This window comes from Eubalaena glacialis, chromosome 1 (assembly GCF_028564815.1).
Source record: "Eubalaena glacialis isolate mEubGla1 chromosome 1, mEubGla1.1.hap2.+ XY, whole genome shotgun sequence".
NCBI lineage: Eukaryota > Metazoa > Chordata > Mammalia > Artiodactyla > Balaenidae > Eubalaena > Eubalaena glacialis.
Genome location: NC_083716.1, coordinates 62079808 through 62097967, shown reverse-complemented (window position 1 = coordinate 62097967; position 18160 = coordinate 62079808). Strand labels below are relative to the sequence as shown.

Sequence of the window (18160 nt, the reverse complement as noted above, 5' to 3'; positions counted from 1 at the left end):
GAGGTGGTACCTCATTGTAGTTTTTTTTTTTTTTAAAATCCAAATTAATTTAAATTCTAAATTTCCCCCCTTTCTGAGCTTGGGCCTACTTCAGGCTGGAAAACTAGCAGCAGTTTCTGACCCCTGCAGGTTGGGTCGAGGAGAAGTAGAATGGGGGAGAGAGCAGTGGCCGGTGCTGCTGTAATTGGGCCATCATGTGGCGATGGTTGTCTGTGGAGGTGGTGTGCACAAGGGGGGCCCTTCAGCTCATTGTAGTTTTGACTTGCATTTGTCTAATAATTAGCAACGTTGAGCATCTTTTCATGTGCCTATTGGCCATCTTTATGTTTTCTTTGGAGAAATGTCTATTTAAATCTTCTGCCCATTTTTGGATAGGGTTATTTGTTTATTTTGTTATTGAGTTGTATGAACTGTTTGTGTATTTTGGAAATTAAGCCCTTGTCGATTGCATCATCTGCAAATTATTTTCTCCCATTCTGTGAGTTGTCTTTTCATTTTGCTTATGATTTCCTTTGCTGTGCAAAAGCTTGTAAGTTTAAGTCCCATTTGTTTATTTTCATTTTTATTTCTATTGCCTTGGGAGACTGACCTAAGAAAACATTGGTATGATTTACGTCAGAATGTTTTGCCTGTTTTCTCTTCTAGGAGTTTTATGGTGTCGTGCCTTATGTTTAAGTCTTTAAGCCATTTTGAGTTTATTTTTGTGTATGCTGAGAGGGTGTATTCGAACTTCATTGATTTACATGTGGCTGTCCAACTTTCCCAGCACAACTTGCTGAAGAGACTGTTTTTTTCCCATTGTATATTCTTGCCTCCTTTGTCAAAGATTAATTGACTGTAGGTGTGTCGGTTTATTTCAGGGCTCTCTCTCTATTCTATTCCATTGATCTGTATGTCTGTTTTTGTGCCAGTACCACGCTGTTTGGATTACTGTAGATTTGTAGTATCTTCTGAAGTCTGGGAGGGTTATGCCTCTGGCTTTGTTCTTTTTCTTCAGGATTGCTTTGGCGATTCTGTGTCTTTTTTGGTTTATATGAATTTTAGGATTATTTTTTCTAGTTCCATGAAAAAGGTCATGAGTAATTTGATAGGGATTGCATTAAATCTGTAGATTGCTTTGGGTAGTATGGCCATTTTAATAATATTCTTCCAATCCAAAAGCATGAGATATCTTTCCATTTCCTTGAATCATCTTCAAATTCTTCTATTAATGTTTTATAGTTCTCAGCATATAAGTCTTTCACCTCCTTGGTCAGCTTTATTCCTAAGTATTTTATTTTTGGGGGTGTGATTTTAAAAGGTATTGTTTTTTTACATTCCCTTTCTGATATTTCATTGTTGGCATAAAGAAATGCAGCCAATTTCTGTATGTTAATCTTGTATCCTGCTACCTTGCTGAATTCGTTTATCAGTTCTAGTAGTTTTTGTGTGGAGTCTTTAGGGTTTTCTACATACAATATCATACCAGCTGCATATAATGATAATTTTACCTCTTCCCTTCCAATTTGGATATCTTTTATTTCTTTTTATTGTCTGACTGCTGTGGTTAGGACTTCCAATACTATGTTGAATAGAAGAGGTGAGAGTGGGGATCCTTGTTTTGTTCCAGGTTTTATCAGGAAGGATTTCAGCTTTTCACCAGTGAGTATTATATTGGATGTGGATTTGTCATAAATAGCTTTTATTGTCTTGAGATCTGTTCCATCTATACCCACATATTAATTTTATGATGGGTAAAAAAAATCATTGGGATTTTGATAGGGAATATATTTTCCCATCCTTTTGCTTCCAACTTATGCATGTCTTTAGATAAAGTGAGTCTCTTTAAGACAGCATATACTTAGGTCGTGTTTTTTATCCATTATGTCAATTTACGTCTTTTGATTGGGGAGTTTAATCCATTTACATTTAAAGTAATTACCGCTAGGGATGGCAAAATTACTTTTGCCATTTTTTCTTTATATCTTACAGCTTTTTTTGTCCCTCATTTCCTCTATTACTGCCTTCTTTTCTGTTTACTTTCTTTGTAATGACACGTTTTGATTACTTTTCATTTCCTTTTGTGTATATTCTATAGATACTTTCTTTGTGGTTAGCACGTGTACTACACACAACATCCTAAAGTTATAACAATCTAATCTGAATTAATACCAGTTTCTGCAACCCCACACAAAAACTCTACCCCTTTACAGATCCACTCCCCTTTATGTTAGTGAAGTCACAAATTCAGCTTTATATATTGTACTCATTAACATATTTATAATTTTTTATGCATTTGTCTTCTAAATCCTCTAGGAAAAAAGAGTGGAGTTGTAAACCAAAATCACAATGTTGATTTTTCTGTTGTTCCATATATTTACCTTTATTATAGATATTTATATTTTCATATGATTTCCAGTCAATGTCCAGAGTCCTTTTAACTTGAAGCATTTCTTGTAGGGCCGGTCAAGAGGTAATGAACTCCCTCAGCTTTTATTTATCTGGAAATGTCTTAATTTCTCCCTCATTTTTGTAGAATAGATTTACTATGTACTATGATTATGTCTCAGGGTTTTCTCTGAGTTTATCCTACTTGGAATTCTTTATAAACTTCTGGAATTTGTCAATCCATGACTACAAATTTGGGAAATAATTGACAAATATTTTTTCAAATGATCTCTCAGAAATTTTCTTTCTTCCTCAGGGATTCACATAATGTATATACTGGGCTGTTTGATGGTGTCATGTAAGTCCCTTTGGCTCTGTTCACTTTTCTTCATTCTTTCTGCTCCTTGGACTTGACTTGATAATTTGAAATGACCTGTCCCCAAGTTTGCTGATTTATTCCTCTGCCTATTTGAACCTGCTGTTGAACCCCTCTAGTTAATTTTTCAATTCACTTATTTATTTTTCAGCTCTAGAATTATTGTTGGTTCTTTTAAACTAATTTCATAATTTTTATCCTTTTGTTGATATTCTTATTTTGTTCATATATCATTTTCTGGCTTCTTTTAGCTCTTTGTCTATGTTCTCCTTCAGCTCTTTGAGCATATTTAAAACAGGTGTTTTAAACTCTTAGTTTAGTACATCCAGTGTCTGTGTTTCTTCAGGGATGGTTTCTTCCAATTAATTTTCTCCCTCTGAATGGGAGAAATGAGAAATGTTTTCCTGTTTCTATGTATGCTTTGTGATTTGTGTGTGTGTGGTGGTGGGGGGGGGTACTGAAAATTAGGTACGTGAAAGAGTAGCCTCTCCCAGTCTTTGCAGAAGAGCATATTTGAATCCTTGGGATCAGCATGGGGTTCAAGGTCTTTTCTTGGCATGCATCTTGCCTGGACCTTTGTTGATGCTTTTCTCCATCTCCCCATATACATGGCTGCTTTTTAAAGTCTTGTTTTCCCTGGAAGTCTCATCTCAGCCGCTTTTCAGGGCCTTCTATTGTATTCCACTACCTGTAATCTCTTGCATCAGGCTACTCCAGGTCTGTAGTTCCTCTGCAGCTTTAACAAGCAGTGTCTGATGCTTCCCAGGGCTTTTCCCAGCTATACCCTTTTCCTTCTGAGCTCTGAATTAAGTGAAAAAGACCAGTCCTTCATGCAGCTTCCAGACAGATTAAAAGGTTACAAACAAGATCTGCTCTGCGCCTTCTGGTTAAAGATAAAAACTGGGAATGGGGCAGCTACTTCCTCCCACCTGTGCTTGTACCAGGTTTGGGGTGAGGCAAGGTTAAGTAAAAACACTGTGAAATTTCCTACCACTTTGAACATGGCTTTTTCTTAACTTGGCTTTCACTTGGTTAATTTAAACCTTTGGCTGTTTTCCAGACCTCTATAAAGTTATTTCATCCAGGCTTTAGTTGCTGGTTTCATGTTTCCATGGGGGAACAAAGGTCTGGAGCTTCCTAGTCCACTAGCTTCCTCTAGAACCGATGTTCTTAAATATGTCTAATACCGACAAGAATAAGTCACATTAAGTTTAAGTGGTCTTAGAACTAGAGGAAATGCTGATCCAAATCTATCACCCTAAGGATAGTATGTTGATTCCTTGATACATTATATGCTAAGCTAATTAATTATTCTGAATTGTTTTTGCCATTATGCCATGACATAAAAAGTCTGCTCCCACTACCCCACCAAGATCCAAACCACAGATATGAAACTCTTTAGTGCTGTTAAAAATGTAGAATCAAACAAAATTTGTACTGTTCTAGAGCAATGCTATTTAAAGCCAGTTCTCAATGAGATATAAGGAGCTTGTACCACAATGTAAATAACACACTGCTTTCTTCATCTTGATAATCTTGCTATGAAAAAAGTCAACTGAACAAAACCATGTAGTTATGGATGTACTGTATTTACATTTTGATGTAATCTCCTTATCTCATTGTGGAACAGAAACAAACCCCATGGCAACTCTTTTGCAAGCCACACTCTAAGTAGGACTGTTTCAGAGCACTTTTAATGATTGCCTTACTTCAAACTTTTCCATAGACTATTTTCCTATAGTTGCAGAATTAAAAAGGGAATGTGGGAAAGATAACACTGATTATTTTTAATAAGAACTTTTTTCCAATCTCATGATAAAAATCTGAAAGGTGTTTCATGTTACAGAGCCTTAACTTTTGTGCCTTTTAAATGTAAAGTAAAAATAGAACATAACTTACTTTATAGGTGAATTTAATTATTTCATCTTCTAAGAGTTAACAACTATAAGGTTATTTACATAATATGATTTAACCCATGATATATCCAAACCCATGTAAAACCTACATTGCAATGGAGCTTAATTATGTTTATGACTTTAAGGTAGATATTAAAATAATAATTTTGGCTCTTTGTAGACTTAAATAAGTGAATGCCTTTTCTAGAAGAAATTGACTAAAGATAAAATTCATCTCCCTAAAAAGCCATGAAATGTCAAAGTGTACATCACTCTACATATTCTCTTTAAAATGTTCTATTCTGAATCTTTTAAAGTGCTTAGCCTAAAACAGATTTGTATTATAAACAAGCCTGTTAGGAATTGGAACAACCAAATGACAAAATTTAAGGATTTTCTTTTTTCAGATTTTAGAGCTCATTTTATCTGTGATTATCTTGTTTTGTACAACTGACTTCAATAGAACAGTGCTACAATGGGAATTCAACAAGGCCTCAAAAAGAAGGATATAAAGACTACCACTCCTTTTCAGTGGTTCCTTTTATTTAAACTTTTACATTTGATAAGACTACCTATTAATTTTTTTTTTTACAACTTAGTCTTCCTGCATCAAAATGTATATTTAATTGAAGGCTACATTCACACAGAAAGTAAACTTCCAAGTCCTCAAATAAAAGTCAATAAAGCAGGCAGCCAAGAAATTTATGGTTCTACTACAGTTACTTTTGCAAAACTCATTAGTGTGGTAGAATAATATCCAAGGACATTAGGAAACTGGAATATGAAATCTATTTCATTCTGATAAATCTGATAATTTAATAAACAGTACTCTCTAGTGCTGACAATTCATTCTTATTTCTCTAAGTTACCCAATACTGCTCCTGCTAAATAACAAACTTTTACCCCAGTGAAGTAAGTGCTGCCAAGAGAAGGGATTGGTTCTCGTGCTGCTGGGCATCCAGACTAAGATGTCATTTTTCTTTCCGCTTTCTCCTAGCAATCTCCATTTCATAATTCTGTTTATTCCTTCTCAAGTGATTTAGTTATTTAACCATGATTGGGTATTTGTTGTTGTTGTTATTTTGGTATTACACTGTAAGTTTCTTAATGGCAGCCATCTAGTCATTCAGTTGTTTAGCTCATTAGGCCCTACACATGGGTTGTTCATTTTTCAGCTATATGGACTTAAGTGGAAACCTGGCATGGAATTTACATATAACCAGCAACACATGACTCTGTAAGGATATTTAGATTCTTCTCAGCAGCAATAATATATCTTATATACACACACATATATAAGGTATTATATTTTTATATGTGTGTGTGTTTACTGCTTACAACAACTCTTCTCAATCCTTTTATATTGCAGTAACCATTTTATTATAAATTCACCAAAGTATATGGTTGGTTGTGTCTTTCATTACTGCATTTACCATCTAGCTTTCTGAAAAATCTTAAAGTCACTTCATTATTTTTTTAAATAATCCTAGTAGGTTATTACATAGTTATGACATTTACTTACCCTGCTGATTGAGTGTTCTGGTGGATACTTCAGTTAACTCCAGTTAACTTCAGTTAACTTGGTGATACTGGTGATAACTCATGGTTAAAGTTAATGAATGATGAAACTTCCAATCTTAAAGGATGGACACTTAGGGTTGGTGAGGAAACCACAGTTTCCACATTTTCCAATGATAGCTCTAGCCCTCATTTATTTTAAAGTTCAGCATTAAAAAAAAAGGATTGCAAAGTTTGATACTGGAATATTTTTCTCCTTTTCATTTGGAAAGAAAAATAGTTGGTAATTATGAAACTTGGGAGGGTTCTGTAAGACCTAACACTGACAAGAGTTTACCAATCCCTGTGTGGGGTTTGGGGTTGAATATAATGAAATTTGTAAGATTATGGAATATGTTGTTTCCGTGTGAAATAGATATTGTTTATTCTACTTTCTAAAACACATGGCAATTAAGGATTAGTATCCTTTCTTTGAACACCCATTTTATTTCTTCAATTTTGAATTTACATTGCTTCCATCTAAAAAAGATTTTTAAAAAATCTGTGGTCACAAAATCTGATTAGATTAGTGAACTTAATTCTCAATATTTCTTACTAAAATACTTGTAGTGGAACAAACGATAGTTTGGAGAAATAAAGTTCACAGTTCACTTTTTTTAAAAAATGGTGAAGTAATACCCTCTTTCCCAAAGAATTAACCAAATTCTTCCTTATTTAAATACTGCATAAAGGATAAAGAGCCCTTATGTGAACTATGATTCACCATAAGAAATATAAAGGTTAAAGGGTCAATTAACATACTTCATTAGGTTCAGAGCTTTCTACTACCATACCATGTATTTGAACAACAGAAAATCTTAAGTAGCATTACTGTAAAAACTCCATAACCATAGTAATAAAGTTGTAGAGCTCCCTTTGAAGGTAACATATTTTGGTTGATTAAATATCTGAAAGTTAAAAGAGCCTTAATTTTCTACCATAACAATGTGACTTTGGAGTGAATGAAAATCAGGAGGATAAATCTAAGTCCTAATTCTAAAGAAATAACCTGTTATTGCTATAGCACACATTCACATTTAAATACGAAAAATACCACACAGAAAACGGAAACATTTAAAAAAAAAAAGATTTAAGATCATAAATAGGTCACTGTTGTCACAACACATTTCAGAATTGAAAAAACAAACATTTTGGCTTTTTAGGAAAAACTCCTTTTTTATCAATTCCCTCATCATTGAAAGGACTTGTACATTTTTAAATTTCCAGTCTCCTAAGGCACGATATTTTTTTAATCCGAATGCCAACATCATCATCCCCTGCTGTAGGTAGCTGAAATAAGAGGCAAGGAATTAGCACTAAGAAAAACAGCATAATTTTTTGGACTAAATCATCAGTCATTTAAGAAAAACAAGAAACAGACTAAGTCATGATCATTTTAGTTAAGAAGGCCCAGTCTTTTAATGTAGGACCTTCTGTAAAACAATTTTTTTTAAATCAAAGTATTGTAACTCAGATTTAATTCACCACAGAGGAGCTATGAAAGAAGGGGATTGGTAAAATAAAGCATACTTTAAAAATGACTTGGGAGAAAAAAAAATCAAATTAGAATAGCATATGGAGGGGCAAACATTGTATGGAACCCAGTTTACAGGGCTAATTTATTCCTAGTCTTCAGGCAGATCCAGAAGGGAGTTAAGACTAGGTAAACATAACACCTAGGTACGTACTATACGGCATCTGTTCCTTAATCACACGGACCATTCTATCCTACCACCCACCAACTGAGATGTACTGAAATACTATAATCAGATGCTTAAATAGTATTTTTTATCCAACCAAAAAAAGTTCTTTAAAATATACCATAAATGTAAAAATTCCTCATTTTTTTACCCTGCCTTGCTTTGTCCTCTGTGATACCAAATGAACTTTAAGGTTTCATATGTAAGATGTGGTGTTTTAAGTGTTACTTTTAAAAGAAAAAAAAACCCCACAAAGTTAGTGATTGTCCACAGTTGAAACATGGGATGAGGTTCATGACTGAATCAATCATGGAGTGTTAGTCAATTGTAAACTCTTCAAAGTTAAGACTGGGAAATGTGTGTATCAGACACATTAGAGTACAACAGGAGAGAAAGAGAAGTCTGTTTGTCATTCCAATTCCGACAAGGTGCATGGTCTTCGAAATTCCTGTCCACGTTCATGGAGCCATTTATTGGATACTGTGAAAGAAAATAATATATTAATGTCCCCCACTATCTAACTAGTATTTAATTAACTCCTAGGAGCTAGGACTATAATGACGTTTCTACATGGGCTAAAAAAGTTCAAGACCAAAACCAGACAAAGACAGATGCTACTTAGGCTGTCTTTTTGAGAACTTCACTAAATGCTGGAAATAAAAAAGATTTTATATATATGTATGTATATTTGAGAATCTGTACATGTGTATTTCCTAAAGTTTCTAATGTTCAATGTAAGACTTGAGATGTAGGTACAGACAGAACAAAACACTGTTTTACTTGTTTGCAAAATACCACTTCTAATACAAAGACATTTTAAAAATGAACACAACTCTATGATTCATCTCTCATATTATGTTCTCAAGTTTCCTTTGTTCCAAGATACTGTTTTTTAATATACCCCAAAAGGAATTAATTTCTTTCTCCTCCTCCTTCTATATCATAGAACCCAATTAATGGCATCAACATGTATAAGATATTTAAACTAGCACTCATTAATTCTTAACTACTTTGTTACCTTTCTTAACCCGTGTATCCAATCTTTTATTCATCAAACCCTATTGATTTTACTTCTATGATCTCTTCAATCTATTCTTTGCTCTCCAAACCTTTTGCTGCTGCCTTAGTCCAGGCTTTTATCATTACCCATTTAGACAACAGAAAACAGCCTTCTAAACTCATCTCTCCTCCACTAGCCTCTCTTCATTCTAGTCCAGTGGTTCTCAAACATTAGTAATCACCAGGGGAGTTCTTTTAAATCCTGATGGTCAGGTATCACTCCTTAATCTTGCTATGTCCAATACGGTAGCCTCTAGACACATGTAGCTACTAAGCACTTGAAGTGTGGAATGTGGCCAAGTGACACATATGGAAATAGATACATGGGGTTAAATAAATCTATATAAAAATAAGTTCACCCATTTCTTTCTTTCTTTTTTTTTTAATATGGCCAGTCCTATACTTGCATGAACCTGAGAGTACCTCTCTAGCCTCATATGATTCCTGGCCCTGGTCCCTAACATGCCTGGAAAACTACTGCTCTATCTTCAAGACTAAATATAAAAATTAAACTTCGAAGAAGCCTCCCTAAATGTAAGTAGTTACTGTCTTCTGTTTATATCTTTGTATTAGTATCTACTACAAGAGACAACTGTGAACCCCATGAGAGGAAGATTCAACTTTGAGTAAATTAACGTTTCTTAAATAATAAGTGGAAATAGTGTTAAAAATGTCATAAAAAATCTGATCTGTTGAAAGCAAATTTATATTAAGATCAGAAACTTGCTTGGTTGAATCCCTTTCAGTGTTAAAGTCATATTAGGCAAATCTGTCAGGACTTTTTTTTCACTTTCTTTTAAGATGTAAATTATAATAATTTTTAAATAAGAGACAAAAATCACAAATTCTATTAAGAGAATATAGGAAATATTTACCCCATTTGTTTCCAACCAGCACTGGACAGGCTGCATGCCGTGTACTATAATCTCCTTCTCCGCTGGCAAACAGATTATACCAGAAAACAGCAGTTCCCTGTGGAAAACAATACAAAATTATCCCCAAATAAAGTATCAGGTTATTGCTTTTTATAGTAACTAAATTTTCCTCTGTTCTATGGAAATAATTCTCTATGGCAGCACTATATCTTCCTCTAATATAGTTCTGAAAGTATCATATAACCTACAAAATTTTGGTGATCACATGAAAGCATTAATATCAGCGTTACTTAACAAAAAAGTGTATTTGCCAAAGCTAACACATCTTACAATAGCAAGTATCATATGGAACCCATTTTAGAAATGAAAACTTCTAAATACTAATCCCTGGTTGTTCATACCTCTAGGTACTAATGGTAAATTGTACAATATCTAAAATTTTCCCTAGACATAATGTAGTCTTTAAGTATACTACCTTTAAAAATGTTATTTACTACTTAGACTATGAAATATAGGTGCATATATTCCTCAGGGAAAAAAATACAGAGGACCCCCCCCCAAATTAAAATAACAAACTAAGCTTACCTTTTTGGGCCAAACACTAGCTCCTACTTCAGGAAAAACAGTGGCTCCTCCTGCTGACACATCACTCATCTAATAAGAGATGAGAGTATTATCGAAAGTGCTGGTAGAATAAAGTTAAACATGCCACTGTGAGGTAGATTTGATACTAAATACTAGAATGAGAATATCTGGACTTCTACTTACATAAATGGGTTTGTGCATGCTAGTCGGTTTTTAAAAAATACGATGCTATTTAGGTTTACATAGATATATAAAAGCAAAGGAAAGATGAAGTTAGCAAGGGAGATTGGGATATAATTTGGGATAGCTATTTCTTCTATAGCCAGAGGTAAAAAAAGATGATTTAAAACTGACAAATCAAGTAACATGGGGTATAAATATGTATTCTATAGCACTAGAATATCATCTCCATGGGGGCAGGAATTTTCATCTGTTTTGTTTATTGCTGAGAATAGCCTCAAAACAGTAGGTATTCAATAAATATTTAAATAAGTGAATTCAAACAAAATAGAAGTAAACACCAAGAGAAAAGTAATAAACTAAAACCAGTTTTGTCATTTCTCATGGTAGGGTAGCAACACATATTAACTAAAAATTACAAGATTAAAAGATTTATAAAGTTATATTCTTAATGGTGAATTAGAATAAAAACACAAACCTTCCAAATTAACTGAAGAAGCACATGCATAAAATGAGGCAAAGGAAACACAGATCATATAGTGAAGATTTTTTTCAAAAACAACATAAGTAGAATGTAGAGTCAGACTAATGTACACAAAGCAAAATCCAACTATATGCTATATTCAAGACAAGTGATGCTATATTCTAAAACAAGTGATTTATAGGCAAATGCTGTACCAAAGAAGAGTTTGATCTTAGTATCAAGCACAGTTTAAAGCTAAAGGCATTCAGTGATATAAAGAAATGCATTTTACCATGATAAATATATAATCGATATCAAAGAGCTAATAGCTCTTAAGCAATGAAAAAATTAACTTTAGAGAAATTTAAAAGTTGTGCTATGTGGCCATCTGAGAAAAGCATTCAAATAATGAAAAAAATGAATACTAATCTAATAAAAATGCTATATATAACTAAAAGGGGATATAATTATCTAATATATAGTCTAATAGTCACAAATAATCTAACATTTATGGATATTGGACCAAATAATATAGCATCAATTTTCTTGTATTTCTTTGCTTTTTTTAAAATTAATTAATTAATTAATTAATTTATGGCTGTGTTGGGTCTTCGTTTCTGTGCGAGGGCTTTCTCTAGTTGTGGCAAGCGGGGGCCACTCTTCATCGCGGTGCGCGGGCCTCTCACTATCGCGGCCTCTCTTGTTGCGGAGCACAGGGTCCAGACGCGCAGGCTCAGTAATTGTGGCTCACGGGCCTAGCTGCTCTGCGGCATGTGGGATCTTCCCAGATCAGGGCTCGAACCCGTGTTCCCTGCATTAGCAGGCAGATTCTCAACCACTGCGCCACCAGGGAAGCCCTGCTTTTTTTTTTTTTAATTTATTTATGTATTTATTTTTGGCTGCCATGGGTCTTCATTGCTGCGTGTAGGCCTTCCCTAGTTGCAGCGACCTGTGTGCCACAACTACTGAGCCTGTGCTCTAGAGCCCATGAGCCACAACTACTGAAGCCTGTGCACCTAGAGCCCGTGCTCCGCAACAAGAGAAGCCACTGCAATGAGAAGCCTGCACACCGCAATGAAGAGTAGCCCCCGCTCGCTGCAACTAGAGAAAGCCTGCGTGCAGCAACGAAGACCCAACACAGCCAAAAGAAAAAAAAAAAGTTATGTACTGCCTTTTGGGGGATACTTGCTCTTAGAATCCAGTCTCATGCTATGAGGAAGCCCAGTCCACATGCTGGTATTCTGGCCAAAAACCAGCCTCAACCTCAGCCTTTAAGGTGACCCCAGTGCCAGCCATCATCTGATTGCAAATGCATGAGAGATCCAGAGCAAGAACCATAAATGAAGCCCAATCAACCTCACAACCATGAAAGATGAGAATCAAACTGTTATTTTAAACCATTCAGTTTTGGGGTGATTTGTTATGCAGCAATAGATAACTGGGGCAAATATTATGATCAAAGCTTAATTTTTTCTATATGCATGAATATATAAACAATTAAAAAAAAATAAAGATCATACTGTTTTGAAACTAATGAACAATGTGAGAATGGTTACCCTTGAGGAAAGGGCTTCTAGCATGCTCTAATGTACTATTTCTTGATCTGGGTGATGATTATGCTAGTGTTCACTTTGTGAAAATTTGTACACTTTTCTGATATGATATTTATCAATAAATTCAAAATAAAAGTTTATTAAGATAATGTGTATATATACACATAAATTCCTACAAATACATAGAGTTGCTTATATACACATTATAGATGACTATAGAGGACAGTGCATACTCCAAAATATCACACTGCCTCCAAATAGTGGGACTAGGTATAATTTTAACTTTCTTCTTCAGGTTGTAATAAGTACAATCTGAAAAAGTTATAAATGCAAAGAAAAAATTCTTAACTCCCTTTACTCAGTTGTAAAAAAAACGTTAAACTAGGATGTTAATCAAGAGCTAAACAGAACAAACATCTGAACACATCAAAATGAGTCATGTGATCAAATCCCAACTTAAAAATTTTAGCTATAACTTACATAAAACAGCCATGTAGCAATTCTATTTCCTGTCCCCAGCTCTTTGAAAGCATCTGGCTCATCTTTCTGTGAATAAAACACAACTCAGTGGTATAAAATTCAGTAATGCAAATTCTCCAATGGCAACTAACATCATTAATATGCTGAAAAGTATGCTAAAAACAGCCCCAAAAGGTTCCTTTATGATGTTCAGTGCACTATATACAACAGGCACTCAGATATTTGTTGGTTGTTGATTCAACTAGTACACTGAATACTTTTGATAAGACTATTGGGGGGGAAAAAACAGATTTGTTAGCCTATATAACGAGAACCAATATCTACTATCCACAGATTATTTTAAAAATTGACACCTATAGTTTTAGCTTCCAAAAAAGCAAGACATGAGAGTCTCTCAGCTACATTCATTAAGTCAATTCTCTGTGGGTAAAAAAAAATTTACCTTGAGATTTACTTTGAACTCATGATCCATTCAAATGTCACTGCTACTATTCTTGACTGTCTTTTGGGCTGTCAGCACTTTAATCTGGCTGGAGAATTCACGTTTCGCTATTTAAAGCTAAATTAAAATACAGTATAGTCTCTTGGCATTTTCCCAGAAAAATGAAAATCATGTATTTTTCACACAGAAATTTATACACATCGATTTGTCATATCCTCAAATTGTCCGTTAATGTCCTTCGAAGGATGAATAACTAAAACTGTTGTATACCTATACCACAGAATACTATGCAGCAAAAAAAAGGAACACCCTATTGATATGTTCTGCAAAAACATGGAATTATGCTGAGTGAAAAGAGACAATCTTAAAAGGATACATGCTGTATGTAACATTTACATAACATTTGTGAAATAATTTTAGTGACGAACAGATTAGTGGTTACCAGCAGTTATGGATGGGAGGCAGAAGGGTATATGTAGCTACAGAGCAGTACTGCAAGGGAGTCTTACAGTGATGGTGCGGTTATGTATCTTTATTGTGGTGGTAGTTACATAAAGCTACATGTGTAATAAAACTGTATAGACAGACAGACATGAGTGCGAGCATAACTGGTGAAATATGAATAAGCTCTGTTGCTTGTGCCAACACCAATTTCCTGGTTTTGATAGTGTACTATAGTTATGCAAGATGTTAACACTAAAGGCGGCTGAGTGAAGGGTGCATGGGATCTCCCTGTATATTTGGGGGGAAACTTCCTAGGAATCTACAATTATTTCAAAATAAAAAGCTAAGAAAAAAAATTTAGTTACATTAATGTGAGGACTTAAACTGTAGTTTTCACATCATCCAAGATCCTCAGACATTTTTCTATAATTGAAAACAGATGGAAAAGAGACTAAAAATATATTCTTTGCTAGCCTGCCCAGAGAAAGAGTCTAGGATTCTGGGATTAAACCAGTCAAGGAATTTAATACAATACAGACTGTTTTCTTTCCAAAGAATATACTCTTATTAAAAAATGGTAGTAGATCAAGAAGTTTATTAGAATACTTGGCACATTCCTTAGAATTCATGTAATTATGATAAAGCTTAAATTAAGATTTGGTAATGACAATTTATAGCTTGATACGTTAAAATTACTTAACTTTTTTATTAAAAAGGCTAAATGTTTATTGATCTTAAGCAAGAGTACTTGGGCAAGGACAACTTTTTAACAAACTGCTTTAATATTATTTATTCTCCAGCCTCTGCATCTATTTTATGTTTTTTATCTTCCTGTCTTTCAAAATATATTCCTGTAATTTCTTCAGATTTATTGCCCAATTCACTAATTCACTGCAGCTGTCTCTAATCTGTTTAACTTATACACTAAATTTTAAATTTCAACAATTTTTTCGACCTAAAGCTTCTGTTTATTTTTCAAATATGTTAAATCATTTTGAGAATTCATTAATTTTTATCCTTTTATTTTTAAAGTATTATATAGTTGTTTTTTTCTGTTACTCTTAAATTTTATTAATGCCTTCAGTTTGTGCATCATTTAAAACAAGGTATGTGCTTTAAAAAGCATTCTTATACATAAATAGATCAAGAGATGGTTAAGTAATTTATCCCTAAAACATGCACATCATTTTTATTCACGTGTGTATAAGAAAGGGAAATAAGCTTTAAGTCTTTTTCTTGGGATTAAAGACATTTGGAAATTATTATTAAGGAATGCTAAATGTTTTCATGGAACAAATGTGTTTTCCAACAGGAAATGCTGATGTAATTAAAAGGCATTAGTGTTGATAAAGAGGAATGAAAAAACATTTGCACTATACATGATCACCAGGAAAAGAGTTCCAGGGGATTGAAAATATATGTCAAATAAATGAATCAGCATGAATTGAAAGGTATAGATGGAAGAATAGGTTGCAGGTGCCAGATTATGTGACACATATAAATATTCAAGGCACATGACTAGGCTAAACAGGTGACTAGGTTTTACAGACCAATTTGTTCTTTCATTGGGAAAATAGTCAAATGTAATATGTCCATTTACTGGCATTTATTGATAAATAAATGCAATTAGATCTAGGGCAGCAAATGTTGTCCTTTCAGATACACACTAGAAGTACACACTAGCTAACAGATCCAGAGTAGCCAAAGCAGTATGATTACACTCCAGTTTTTTCACACTGCAGTTACATGGATGTTAGCTAAAATGTCTTGTATACTTTCTATGTATCATACTGTCTACTCTCAAGTTTCACAAAAGAATTCTTCAAAACTAGGCAGATTAAAGAACTTAACTAAACCGCAAAGGATGCTCAAACTATTATTCAACACCAGTCAAACCCAAATCCTGGAGTTGATTGCTGACTATATTCAGTTTGGGCTTTTCCACTCTGGTTCTCTTCTTTTTCTTTGGTGAGCCAGAGGAATGTGCCTCCCCACTCCGTCCACTACCCATTCTATTATCTATACAATTGCCCTAAATATCCACCAAAGAAAAAGGAATATGTAAAAAACCACAACCTTCAATAATATTTAAACCACTGTCTTCTCAAATCAACTGCAATGGGGAAACAGAGGATATCAAGCTCTGCGAGGTTTGTGAAAGATCAAAACTTTCTTCCTAAAAGTTAATAATAAGCAGACAAGGATAATTCTGTTTGCTTCTAAGAGGCTAGCAAAACGTTCCCCATCTCCCTGAGATAAAACGTTTAATACTTTACCTGCTTGGGCTCCTAGAAACACCAACAATTAATTACAATTCCCCAAATAACAACAATTCTCCATGTATATTGTTTCCAAGCACTTAAAACCCTTCAAAATCAAAGGACATTAAGATGAGATGTTAGCAATACTATCTGTCTCTTGAACTTTTGTGTGCACAAAGGTCATCCATAATTTCAGTAGACAGCTCAAAAGACAGGTGGTTTCTACCTTGGTGATAGCTTTGTGCAATTATAAACAAAAATGTATCTATAAGTAGATGACACTAGTTAAAAAACCGAAGAAACAAAACGCCTTTTTAAGGCTACTGCTGCAATAAATGGTTCGGTCTGAAGTGCACTGGAATAAACTGGTTGATAGGACAAAGATAAATCTGGAGGCACAGAACAATATTAAAACAAAAGAGAGAAAGAAGAGGGTTGAAGAGACTGGCAGACACCATCTGTCAGTATTAAAAGGCTTGAATCAAACGGATTGCTTTTAACTCCTTGTTCTCTCGTATCCTTGGTTAATGATAACTTTTTTATTTCTTCACACAGCTTGGCCATGTAAATCTACCACAGAGAGGTGACACAATAATATAGATGAATACGACTGATATGATGATGATGATGATGATGGTGAGCTTGAGATTCTTCATACACATGGCTCGGGCAAGATTTCTGTTGGTTGTTTTGAAGGTGACGAATCCACGAGATTTTCTGTTTTATCTATCAATAATTCCAATCTTTCGCCTTACTGAGCTACCAGATCTATGTTTCTGACCAGGATTCCTTTAAGTTCATCCACTTGGGCTTGAGTCTCCATCACTTTATCTAGGCCCTTATTCTCGGAGTCATGCTTCAGCTGTGCAGCCAAGACACTTGAGAATTCACTATTCATGGCATATGCGAGCCCTGTTTGTGCTCTCAAACCATACGTAGTCTGGAACCTCTTTTTTATCTTATTCAGGAAATTAAAGGCTCGGGAACGCTCAAAATCATCATCAGTGATACAAAGATATACAATCCTGTCTTGGCAGATGTAATGAAACAAATAATTGCCATGTGAGTACGTTAGCTTGTTATTTTCAGAAGGTATCTTAGCCAGAATCTGCTCTGTCACCTCCAGGAAGTTGCCTCCACACCAAGCATGCTTGGCAAGGATAGTGGTTCCCCTGGCAACAACAGCGAAAAGAATGGCCATGGCTTCAATCCGATCTGTCTGGGCACCGTGTGAGAACTCGGGGATCGGGACAGAGTTGTGCAGGTTAGCGTGGGCTCGCCAACTGCCCACTCCCAGAGGAGGCTAGGCTGGACCTATATAGTTATTTTATATTCTGTATCTGATAACTGAAGTATCTAACATCCTGGGGGCATCTGTATCTGTTGGCAGGCCTCTGCTTTCCAACTGCCAGAAAAAGCTCCCCATAACACATCATACTCCAGCTAGGATGTGAGAGGAAACTCTTTTGAAGGGTCTTGACTCAAAGCAGATGATTTTCTAGGCCATTCTTTCTTTCTCTGAAGGTGTAATCCTTTTGGAGATTTAGGTTTTATGCAGGGATCTCAGTTCAGTAGCCTACACTATAGCAGGTCCTCTCACAGAGCTGTTAATCCCCAAAGCTCTAGATTCCTGGAGGTACATGCCTCCAGTCTCAGCTTTTTTGCTCCCTTTAAACACTCTAATTGTAGTCTCTAGGTTTTCTCTGTTCAGTTTGCCTTTGAGAATTTCCTTTACTTTCTTCAAAGCTCAGCAATGCATTTAAAAGTATCCTAAGTTCTTTTACCGTGTCTCTAGGTATTTTTTACTGCTTTAAAAGGCTTTACGGAATATCTATTCCACCATGCTTCCACAAATTCCAAATAAGCTATGAATTTTTAATACTAAAAGAACAGAATTAACATGTCATGCCTAAGCTTCAGTGG

At 34.8% G+C, this 18160-nt stretch overlaps 1 protein-coding gene and 1 pseudogene across 2 annotated transcripts in view; both read right to left on the bottom strand.

The window, feature by feature from the left end:
* Nucleotides 1-6997: 6997 nt before the first annotated feature.
* P4HA1 (prolyl 4-hydroxylase subunit alpha 1) overlaps nt 6998-18160 on the bottom strand; it is an 84092-nt gene continuing 72929 nt past the window's right edge. Inside the window, exons 12-15 of one of the 2 annotated variants that reach the window (XM_061180944.1) lie at nt 13091-13156; nt 10415-10483; nt 9830-9926; nt 6998-8375 (exon numbers count right to left, since the gene is read on the bottom strand). In XM_061180944.1, the coding sequence (XP_061036927.1) occupies nt 8305-8375; nt 9830-9926; nt 10415-10483; nt 13091-13156 (303 nt within the window). In that variant the 3' untranslated portion in view covers nt 6998-8304. The remainder of the gene's footprint in view (nt 8376-9829; nt 9927-10414; nt 10484-13090; nt 13157-18160) is intronic. The other variant, XM_061180935.1, reaches the window with a different exon arrangement.
* Nucleotides 16676-17939, bottom strand: LOC133084403 (vesicle-associated membrane protein 7-like; annotated as a pseudogene).